Source organism: Oncorhynchus gorbuscha, unplaced genomic scaffold (assembly GCF_021184085.1).
Source record: "Oncorhynchus gorbuscha isolate QuinsamMale2020 ecotype Even-year unplaced genomic scaffold, OgorEven_v1.0 Un_scaffold_4777, whole genome shotgun sequence".
NCBI classification, from domain to species: Eukaryota; Metazoa; Chordata; class Actinopteri; order Salmoniformes; family Salmonidae; genus Oncorhynchus; species Oncorhynchus gorbuscha.
The window spans coordinates 5,366-17,500 of NW_025745310.1; the positions used below are offsets into that span (position 1 = coordinate 5,366).

General features: G+C 43.1%; 1 protein-coding gene across 1 annotated transcript in view; it reads left to right on the top strand.

Moving 5' to 3' along the window:
* The first annotated feature begins 2,760 nt into the window (after nt 1–2,760).
* The window catches only part of LOC124018329 (multidrug resistance-associated protein 1-like), a 10,075-nt gene continuing 700 nt past the window's right edge, over nt 2,761–12,135 (top strand). Inside the window, exons 1-4 of the mRNA XM_046333602.1 lie at nt 2,761–2,778; nt 9,436–9,567; nt 9,671–9,996; nt 12,108–12,135. The exon at nt 12,108–12,135 is cut by the window's right edge and continues 167 nt beyond it. Coding sequence (XP_046189558.1) covers nt 2,761–2,778; nt 9,436–9,567; nt 9,671–9,996; nt 12,108–12,135 — 504 coding nt within the window. The remainder of the gene's footprint in view (nt 2,779–9,435; nt 9,568–9,670; nt 9,997–12,107) is intronic.

The following is a 12,135-nucleotide window of genomic DNA, read 5'->3' on the forward strand; positions in this document are numbered from 1 at the left end:
CATGTAATGGTATGGTATTACATGTAATGGTATGGTATTACATGTAATGGTATGGTATTACATGTAATGGTATGGTATTACATGTACTGGTATGGTATTACATGTACTGGTATGGTATTACATGTAATGGTATGGTATAACATGTAATGGTATGGTGTAACATGTAATTGTATGGTATGATATAAAATGTAATGGTATGGTATTACATGTAATGGTATAACGGTATGATATAAAATATAATGATATAACATGTAATGGTATAACATGTAATTGTATGGTATAAAATGTAATGGTATAACCTGTAATGGTATAACATGTAATGGTATAACATGTAATGGTATAACATGTAATGGTATAACATGTAATGGTATAACATGTAATGGTATGGTATAACATGTAATGGTATGGTATAACATGTAATGGTATGGTATAACATGTAATGGTATAACATGTAACGGTATGATATAAAATGTAATGGTATAACATGTAACGGTATGATATAAAATGTAATGGTATGATATAACATGTAATTGTATGATATAAAATGTAATGGTATAACATGTAATGGTATAACATGTAATGGTATTACATGTAATGGTATAACATGTAATTGTATGGTATGATATAAAAAGTAATGATATAACATGTAATTGTATAAAATGTAATGGTATAACATGTAATGGTATAACATGTAATGGTATAACATGTAATGGTATAACATGTAATGGTATAACATGTAATGGTATAACATGTAATGGTATAACATGTAATGGTATGGTATAACATGTAATGGTATGGTATAACATGTAACGGTATGATATAAAATGTAATGGTATAAAATGTAATGGTATTACATAACATGTAATGGTATGGTATAACATGTAATGGTATGGTATAACATGTAATGGTATAACATGTAATGGTATAACATGTAATGGTATAACATGTAATGGTATAACATGTAATGGTATAACATGTAATGGTATAACATGTAACGGTATGATATAAAATGTAATGGTATGATATAACATGTAATTGTATGATATAAAATGTAATGGTATAAAATGTAATGGTATTACATAACATGTAATGGTATGGTATAGCATGTAATGGTATGGTATAACATGTAATGGTATAACATGTAATGGTATAACATGTAATGGTATAACATGTAATGGTATGGTATAACATGTAATGGTATGGTATAACATGTAATGGTATGGTATAACATGTAATGGTATAACATGTAATGGTATGGTATAACATGTAATGGTATGGTATAACATGTAATGGTATGGTATAACATGTAATGGTATAACATGTAACGGTATGATATAAAATGTAATGGTATGATATAACATGTAATTGTATGATATAAAATGTAATGGTATAAAATGTAATGGTATTACATAACATGTAATGGTATGGTATAGCATGTAATGGTATGGTATAACATGTAATGGTATAACATGTAATGGTATAACATGTAATGGTATAACATGTAATGGTATGGTATAACATGTAATGGTATGGTATAACATGTAATGGTATGGTATAACATGTAATGGTATGGTATAACATGTAATGGTATGGTATAACATGTAATGGTATAACATGTAATGGTATGGTATAACATGTAATGGTATGGTATAACATGTAATGGTATGGTATAACATGTAATGGTATAACATGTAACGGTATGATATAAAATGTAATGGTATGATATAACATGTAATTGTATGATATAAAATGTAATGGTATAAAATGTAATGGTATTACATAACATGTAATGGTATGGTATTACATGTAATTGTATGGTATAACATGTAATGGTATAAAATGTAATTGTATGGTATAACATGTAATGGTATAAAATGTAATGGTATGGTATTACATGTAATTGTATGGTATAACATGTAATGGTATGGTATAACATGTAATGGTATGGTATTACATGTAATTGTATGGTATAACATGTAATGGTATGGTATAACATGTAATGGTATGGTATAACATGTAATGGTATGGTATAACATGTAATTGTATGGTATAACATGTTTTTGATGTCTTTCGTCTGTCTATATGCTGTAAGTACATTCCTGTCCACTAGATGGAGGAATCACATCACTGACTCACTGATCTGCTTTAGTTTCTGTAAGAAACACATGGAGACAGAGTTATGTTACTCGGCAAACTGCATTTTTCTCTTATACTCACCTTCTGTTCTTCCATTTCTCTCCTCCATCTATCTATCCTCTCTCTCTCTCAGTCATACTACAGGTCAGTCTCGGGTCAGGTGAGGAGGATGGTTTCAGACTCTGCCTCCTCTCTCTCATCCCTCCTTTCTGAGTCACACAGGGATGAGGTCACCAGTGGTAGTCATGACGACCCCTTGACCCGTTGCTATGGTGCCCTCAACGAGCACCTGGTGTGTCGCTACAACTGCATTTTATTGGACAGGTTAGAGGACAGGACCCTTTACACACAAACACATAACTCATACATATTACAAACACAGAAATAGTGTGTGTTATTAAAATGTTATATCTCTCTCTAGGTGGGTATCAGTGTGGTTGGATGCCTTTGCAGGACTGGTTCTGTTCCTGGTCTCTGTGACTCTACTGGACTCTGAGGTGGACCCCAGTACTGTAGGACTAGTCCTGACTTACACCCTCAGCCTGAGAGAGGTTCTTCATCTCCTGGTCCAAGCAAGCTGTGGCGTAGAGAGCAGTGCTGGTGCCATCCAGAAGATGGACCAACATGCACACATGGAGAGAGGTAGGCTACAGAGTAGAGAGGTAGGCTACAGAGTAGAGAGGTAGGCTACAGAGTAGAGAGAGGTAGGCTACAGAGTAGAGAGAGGTAGGCTACAGAGTAGAGAGAGGTAGGCTACAGAGTAGAGGTAGGCTACAGAGTAGAGAGAGAGGTAGGCTACAGAGTAGAGAGAGAGAGGTAGGCTACAGAGTAGAGAGAGAGAGGTAGGCTACAGAGTAGAGAGAGAGAGAGAGGTAGGCTACAGAGTAGAGAGAGAGAGGTCGGCTACAGAGTAGAGAGGTAGGCTACAGAGTAGAGAGAGAGAGGTAGGCTACAGAGTAGAGAGAGAGAGGTAGGCTACAGAGTAGAGAGAGAGGTAGGTAGGCTACAGAGTAGAGAGAGAGGTAGGCTACAGAGTAGAGAGAGAGAGACGTAGGCTACAGAGTAGAGAGAGAGAAATAGGTAGGCTACAGAGTAGAGAGCGAGAGAGGTAGGCTACAGAGTAGAGAGAGGTAGGCTACAGAGTAGAGAGAGAGAGAGAGGTAGGCTACACAGAGAGAGGTAGGCTACAGAGTAGAGAGGTAGGCTACAGAGTAGAGAGAGGTAGGCTACAGAGTAGAGAGAGGTAGGCTACAGAGTAGAGAGAGAGAGGTAGGCTACAGAGTAGAGAGAGAGAGAGAGGTAGGCTACAGAGTAGAGAGAGAGAGAGAGAGGTAGGCTACAGAGTAGAGAGAGAGAGAGAGGTAGGCTACAGAGTAGAGAGAGAGAGAGGTAGGCTACAGAGTAGAGAGAGAGAGAGAGGTAGGCTACAGAGTAGAGAGAGAGAGAGAGAGGTAGGCTACAGAGTAGAGAGAGAGAGAGGTAGGCTACAGAGTAGAGAGAGAGAGAGAGAGGTAGGCTACAGAGTAGAGAGAGAGAGGTAGGCTACAGAGTAGAGAGAGAGAGGTAGGCTACAGAGTAGAGAGAGAGAGAGGTAGGCTACAGAGTAGAGAGAGAGAGAGAGGTAGGCTACAGAGTAGAGAGAGAGAGAGAGAGAGGTAGGCTACAGAGTAGAGAGAGAGAGAGAGGTAGGCTACAGAGTAGAGAGAGAGAGAGAGAGGTAGGCTACAGAGTAGAGAGAGAGAGAGAGGTAGGCTACAGAGTAGAGAGAGAGAGAGGTAGGCTACAGAGTAGAGAGAGAGAGAGAGGTAGGCTACAGAGTAGAGAGAGAGAGAGGTAGGCTACAGAGTAGAGAGAGGTAGGCTACAGAGTAGAGAGAGAGAGAGAGGTAGGCTACAGAGTAGAGAGAGGTAGGCTACAGAGTAGAGAGAGAGAGAGAGAGGTAGGCTACAGAGTAGAGAGAGAGAGAGAGAGAGAGAGAGAGAGGTAGGCTACAGAGTAGAGAGAGAGAGAGGTAGGCTACAGAGTAGAGAGAGAGAGAGAGGTAGGCTACAGAGTAGAGAGAGAGAGAGAGGTAGGCTACAGAGTAGAGAGAGAGAGGTAGGCTACAGAGTAGAGAGAGAGAGAGGTAGGCTACAGAGTAGAGAGAGAGAGGTAGGCTACAGAGTAGAGAGAAGAGAGGTAGGCTGTACAGAGAGAGAGAGGTAGGCTACAGAGTAGAGAGAGAGAGAGGTAGGCTACAGAGTAGAGAGAGAGAGGTAGGCTACAGAGTAGAGAGAGGTAGGCTCAGAGTAGAGAGGTAGGCTTCAGAGTAGAGAGAGAGAGAGAGGTAGGCTACAGAGTAGAGAGAGAGAGAGAGAGAGGTAGGCTACAGAGTAGAGAGAGAGAGAGAGGTAGGCTACAGAGTAGAGAGCGAGAGAGGTAGGCTACAGAGTAGCGAGAGAGAGGTAGGCTATAGAGTAGAGAGAGAGAGAGGTAGGCTACAGAGTAGAGAGGTAGGCTACAGAGTAGAGAGAGGTAGGCTACAGAGTAGAGAGAGGTAGGCTACAGAGTAGAGAGAGAGGTAGGCTACAGAGTTGAGAGAGAGGTAGGCTTCAGAGTAGAGAGAGAGAGGTAGGCTACAGAGTAGAGAGAGAGAGAGAGAGAGGTAGGCTACAGAGTAGAGAGAGTATGCTACAGAGTAGAGAGAGAGAGAGAGAGACGTGCGCTACAGAGTAGAGAGAGAAATAGGTAGGCTACAGAGTAGAGAGCGAGAGAGGTAGGCTACAGAGTAGAGAGAGGTAGGCTACAGAGTAGAGAGAGAGAGAGAGGTAGGCTACAGAGTAGAGAGAGAGAAAGAGGTAGGCTACAGAGTAGAGAGAGGTAGGCTACAGAGTAGAGAGAGAGGTAGAGGTAGGCTACAGAGTAGAGAGAGAGAGAGGTAGGCTACAGAGTAGAGAGAGAGAGAGAGGTAGGCTACAGAGTAGAGAGAGATAGAGGTAGGCTACAGAGTAGAGAGAGAGAGAGAGAGGTAGGCTACAGAGTAGAGCGAGGTAGGCTACAGAGTAGAGAGAGAGAGAGGTAGGCTACATATTAGAGAGAGAGAGAGGTAGGCTACAGAGTAGAGAGAGAGGTAGGCTACAGAGTAGAGAGAGAGGTAGGCTACAGAGTAGAGAGAGAGGTAGGCTACAGAGTAGAGAGAGAGGTAGGCTACAGAGTAGAGAGAGGTAGGCTACAGAGTAGAGAGAGGTAGGCTACAGAGTAGAGAGAGGTAGGCTACAGAGTAGAAGAGAGGACATAGATACAGCAGTGTTATGGTATTAAACAGAGTAGAGAGGACACAGATACAGCAGTGTTATGGTATTAAACAGAGTAGAGGACACAGATACAGCAGTGTTATGGTATTAAACAGAGTAGAGAGGACACAGATACAGCACTGTTATGGTATTAAACAGAGTAGAGAGAGGACACAGATACAGCACTGTTATGGTATTAAACAGAGTAGAGAGGACACAGATACAGCAGTGTTATGGTATTAAACAGAGTAGAGAGGACACAGATACAGCAGTGTTATGGTATTAAACAGAGTAGAGAGGACACAGATACAGCACTGTTATGGTATTAAACAGAGTAGAGAGGACACAGATACAGCACTGTTATGGTATTAAACAGAGTAGAGAGGACACAGATACAGCACTGTTATGGTATTAAACAGAGTAGAGAGGACACAGATACAGCACTGTTATGGTATTAAACAGAGTAGAGAGGACACAGATACAGCACTGTTATGGTATTAAACAGAGTAGAGAGAGGACACAGATACAGCACTGTTATGGTATTAAACAGAGTAGAGAGAGGACACAGATACAGCACTGTTATGGTATTAAACAGAGTAGAGAGGACACAGATACAGCAGTGTTATGGTATTAAACAGAGTAGAGAGGACACAGATACAGCAGTGTTATGGTATTAAACAGAGTAGAGAGGACACAGATACAGCAGTGTTATGGTATTAAACAGAGTAGAGAGGACACAGATACAGCAGTGTTATGGTATTAAACAGAGTAGAGAGGACACAGATACAGCAGTGTTATGGTATTAAACATAGTAGAGAGGACACAGATACAGCACTGTTATGGTATTAAACAGAGTAGAGAGGACACAGATACAGCAGTGTTATGGTATTAAACTGAGTAGAGAGGACACAGATACAGCACTGTTATGGTATTAAACATAGTAGAGAGAGGACACAGATACAGCACTGTTATGGTATTAAACAGAGTAGAGAGGACACAGATACAGCACTGTTATGGTATTAAACAGAGTAGAGAGAGGACACAGATACAGCAGTGTTATGGTATTAAACAGAGTAGAGAGGACACAGATACAGCAGTGTTATGGTATTAAACAGAGTAGAGAGGACACAGATACAGCAGTGTTATGGTATTAAACAGAGTAGAGAGGACACAGATACAGCACTGTTATGGTATTAAACAGAGTAGAGAGAGGACACAGATACAGCACTGTTATGGTATTAAACAGAGTAGAGAGGACACAGATACAGCACTGTTATGGTATTAAACAGAGTAGAGAGGACACAGATACAGCAGTGTTATGGTATTAAACAGAGTAGAGAGGACACAGATACAGCAGTGTTATGGTATTAAACAGAAGAGGACACAGATACAGCAGTGTTATGGTATTAAACAGAGTAGAGGACACAGATACAGCACTGTTATGGTATTAAACAGAGTAGAGAGGACACAGATACAGCAGTGTTATGGTATTAAACAGAGTAGAGAGGACACAGATACAGCACTGTTATGGTATTAAACAGAGTAGAGAGAGGACACAGATACAGCACTGTTATGGTATTAAACAGAGTAGAGAGGACACAGATACAGCAGTGTTATGGTATTAAACAGAGTAGAGAGGACACAGATACAGCACTGTTATGGTATTAAACAGAGTAGAGAGGACACAGATACAGCACTGTTATGGTATTAAACAGAGTAGAGAGAGGACACAGATACAGCACTGTTATGGTATTAAACAGAGTAGAGAGAGGACACAGATACAGCACTGTTATGGTATTAAACAGAGTAGAGAGGACACAGATACAGCACTGTTATGGTATTAAACAGAGTAGAGAGAGGACACAGATACAGCAGTGTTATGGTATTAAACAGAGTAGAGAGGACACAGATACAGCAGTGTTATGGTATTAAACAGAGTAGAGAGGACACAGATACAGCAGTGTTATGGTATTAAACAGAGTAGAGAGGACACAGATACAGCACTGTTATGGTATTAAACAGAGTAGAGAGAGGACACAGATACAGCACTGTTATGGTATTAAACAGAGTAGAGAGGACACAGATACAGCACTGTTATGGTATTAAACAGAGTAGAGAGGATACAGATACAGCAGTGTTATGGTATTAAACAGAGTAGAGAGGACACAGATACAGCAGTGTTATGGTATTAAACAGAGTAGAGAGGACACAGATACAGCAGTGTTATGGTATTAAACAGAGTAGAGAGGACACAGATACAGCACTGTTATGGTATTAAACAGAGTAGAGAGGACACAGATACAGCAGTGTTATGGTATTAAACAGAGTAGAGAGGACACAGATACAGCACTGTTATGGTATTAAACAGAGTAGAGAGGACACAGATACAGCACTGTTATGGTATTAAACAGAGTAGAGAGGACACAGATACAGCAGTGTTATGGTATTAAACAGAGTAGAGAGGACACAGATACAGCACTGTTATGGTATTAAACAGAGTAGAGAGAGGACACAGATACAGCACTGTTATGGTATTAAACAGAGTAGAGAGAGGACACAGATACAGCACTGTTATGGTATTAAACAGAGTAGAGAGGACACAGATACAGCAGTGTTATGGTATTAAACAGAGTAGAGAGGACACAGATACAGCAGTGTTATGGTATTAAACAGAGTAGAGAGGACACAGATACAGCAGTGTTATGGTATTAAACAGAGTAGAGAGGACACAGATACAGCACTGTTATGGTATTAAACAGAGTAGAGGACACAGATACAGCAGTGTTATGGTATTAAACAGAGTAGAGAGGACACAGATACAGCACTGTTATGGTATTAAACAGAGTAGAGAGAGGACACAGATACAGCACTGTTATGGTATTAAACAGAGTAGAGAGGACACAGATATACAATACCAGTCAAGAGTTTGGACACACCTACTCATTCAAAGGTTTTTCTTTATTTTTACTATTTTCTACATTGGAATCATGTAGTAACCAAAAAAGTGTTAAACAAATCTAAATATATTTGAGATTCTTCAAGGTAGCCACCCTTTGCCTTGATGGCAGCTTTGCATACTCTTGGCATTCTCTCAAACAGCTTCACCTGAAATGCAACAGTCTTGAAGGAGTTCCCACATATGCTGAGCACTTGTTGGCTGCTTTTTCCTTCACTCTGCGGTCCAGCTCATCCCAAACCATCTCAACTGGGTTGAGGTCTGGTGATTGTGGAGGCCAGGTCATCTGATGCAGCACTCCATCACCCTGTGTATTGGTCAAATAGCCCTTACACAGGCTGGAAGTGTGTTGGATCATTGTCGTCTTGAAAAACAAATGATAGTACCACTAAGCGCAAACCAGATGGGATGGTGTATCGCTGCATAATGCTCTAATGGACATATCCTCTACCTGCAGCAGAGGTAACTCTGGATCTTTCCTGTGGCGGTCCTCATGAGAGACAGTTTCATCATAAACACTTGATGGTTTTTGCGACTGCGCTTGAAGAAATGTTCAAAGTTCTTGACATTTTTCGCATTTACTGACCTACATGTCTTAAAGTAATGATGAACTGTCATTCCTCTTTGCTTATTTGAGCTGTTCTTGGCATAATATGGAATTGGTCTTTTACCAAACAGGGCTATCTTCTGTATATCACCCCTACCTTGTCACAACACAACTGATTGGCTCAAATGCATTACGAAGGAAAGAAATTCCACAAATTAACTTTTAATTGAAATGCATTCCAGGTGAATACCTCATGAAGCTGGTTGAGAGAATGCCAAGAGTGTGCAAAGCTGTCATCAAGGCAAAGGGTGGCTGCTTTGAAAAATCTCAAATATAAAATATATTTTGATTAACACTTTTTGTGGTTATACATGATTCCATGTGTTATTTCATAGTTGATGTCTTAACTGTTATTCTACAATGTAGAAAATAGTACAAACAAAGAAAAATTCTTGAATGAGTAGGTTTGTCCAAACTTTTGACAAGTACTGTATATCACTCCCTCTCTTCTCTTCCTCTCTCAGCCCCCCTGGTCTGTGCCCTGTAGAGCACCCCCTAGCTGGCCAAAGGAGGGAGTGGTGGAGTTCAGGAGCTATGAGACGGAGCTTAACCCATCACCCGCTGAACTGTCTTTTTGCACCCGGACCAGAGAGAAGGTTTGTGTGTGAGCCTTGATTCTCTGTGTGTGTTTGTGTGTACTTTGCTGTAGGTGTGTGAATATGTACATGTATATACTACTAGGTTTATGTTACTCTACAGGTTGGTGTGGTGAGCAGATCAGGAGCAGAGCTGGACGCCATAACCAGTTCTCTTTTCCGATTGGTGGAGGGCCGAAGGGGCGTGTTGATGATTGACGGGGTGGACATCTCTAGTGTGGGACTCCATGACCTTCGCAGCCGGTTGGCGGTCATTGCTCGGGTTCCAACTCTGTTCTCCTGTTCACTGCGCTCCAACCTGGACCCCTGGGGTTGCCATGGGGATGCCCAGGTGTGGCAGGCACTGGAGAGGTGCCACCTGAAGGAAAGGGTCAGCTTGCTGCCAGGACAGCTCCTCTACCCACTACAACACGGGGGGGCCGGGCTCAGGTAGGTATGAGACAGCTGTATACGGGTACAGGTGTGAGAGAGACAGGTACAGGTGTGAGAGAGACAGGTACAGGTGTGAGAGAGACAGGTACAGGTGTGAGAGAGACAGGTACAGGTGTGAGAGAGACAGGTACAGGTGTGAGAGAGACAGGTACAGGTGTGTGAAAGACAGGTACAGGTGTGTGAGAGACAGGTACAGGTGTGTGAGAGACAGGGGTCCAGTGTGAGAGACAGGTACAGGTGTGAGAGAGACAGGTACAGGTGTGAGAGAGACAGGTACAGGTGTGAGAGAGACAGGTACAGGTGTGAGAGAGAGAGGGAGACAGGCACAGGTGTGTGTGAGAGAGGGAGACAGGTACAGGTGTGTGTGTGTGTGTGTGTGTGTGTGTGTGTGTGTGTGTGTGTGTGTGTGTGTGTGTGTGTGTGTGTGTGTGTGTGTGTGTGTGTGTGTGTGTGTGTGTGTGTGTGTGTGTGTGTGTGTGTGTGTGTGTGTGTGTGTGTGTGTGTGTGTGTGTGTGTGTGTGTGTGTGTGTGTGTGTGTGTGTGTGTGTGTGTGTGTGTGTGTGTGTGTGTGTGTGTGTGAGAGAGAGAGAAAGAGAGAGAGAGAGAGAGAGACCGGTGTGTGAGAGAGACAGGTGCAGGTGTGTGAGAGAGAGACAGGTGCAGGTGTGAGAGAGATACAGGTGCAGATGTGAGAGAGGTGCAGGTGTGAGAGTGAGAGACAGGTGCAGGTGTGTGAGAGAGAGACAGGTGCAGTTGTGAGAGAGATACAGGTGCAGATGTGAGAGTGGTGCGGGTGTGAGAGAGAGAGGTGCAGGTGTGTGAGAGAGACAGGTACAGGTGTGTGAGAGAGAGAGGCAGGTGTGTGAGAGAGAGACAGGTACAGGTGTGAGAGAGAGGCAGGTGTGAGAGAGAGACAGGTGCAGGTGTGTGAGAGAGGGACAGATACAGGTGTGAGAGTGAGAGACAGGTGTGAGAGTGAGAGACAGGTGCAGGTGTTAGAGAGATGCAGGTGTGTGAGAGAGAGACAGGTACAGGTGTGAGAGAGAGGCAGGTGCAGGTGTATGAGAGAGAGACTGGTGCAGGTGTGAGAGTGAGAGACTGGTGCAGGTGTGAGAGTGAGAGACAGGTGCAGGTGTGAGAGAGAGAGACAGGTGCAGGTGTGAGAGAGAGAGACAGGTGCAGGTGTGAGAGAGAGAGGCAGGTGCAGGTGTGTGAGAGAGAGGCAGGTGCAGGTGTGTGAGAGAGAGGCAGGTGCAGGTGTGAGAGAGAGAGACAGGTGCAGGTGTGAGAGAGAGAGGCAGGTGCAGGTGTGTGAGAGATAGGTGCAGGTGCAGGTGTGAGAGAGAGAGACAGGTGCAGGTGTGAGAGAGAGAGACAGGTGCAGGTGTGAGAGAGAGAGACAGGTGCAGGTGTGAGAGAGAGAGGCAGGTGCAGGTGTGTGAGAGAGAGGCAGGTGCAGGTGTGTGAGAGAGAGGCAGGTGCAGGTGTGAGAGAGAGAGACAGGTACAGGTGTGAGAGAGAGGCAGATGTGAGAGAGAGAGACAGGTGCAGATATGAGAGAGAGAGAGAGAGACAGGTGCAGGTGTGTGAGAGAGAGAGAGAGAGAGAGACAGGTACAGGTGTGAGAGAGAGAGAGAGAGACAGGTACAGGTGTGAGAGAGAGATAGGTAGAGGTGGGAGAGAGAGACAGGTGCAGGTGTGAGAGAGAGAGAGACAGGTACAGGTGTGTGAGAGAGAGACAGGTGCAGGTATGAGAGAGAGAGAGACAGGTACAGGTGTGAGAGAGAGATAGGTACAGGTGGGAGAGAGAGAGACAGGTACAGGTGTTAGAGAGAGACAGGTGTGCATGTGAAACGTATGTGGCAGATTGACAAGTGTGTAGACTAAAATCAGAGGAGGCTGGTGGGATGAATTATAGGAGGACAGGCTCATTGTAATGGCTGGAATGGAATCAAATGTGGTTTCCATATGTCTGATGTGTTTGATAAGTTCCATTTAATCCATTCCAGCCATTACAATGTGCCTGTCCTCCTATAGCTCCTCCCACCAGCCTCCTCTGACTAAAATCAACCTCAACCGTAAACCTCAGTCTGCAACTCCCTCTCCAGCTCCAGTGAGAGGAGGCTGCTGTGTGTG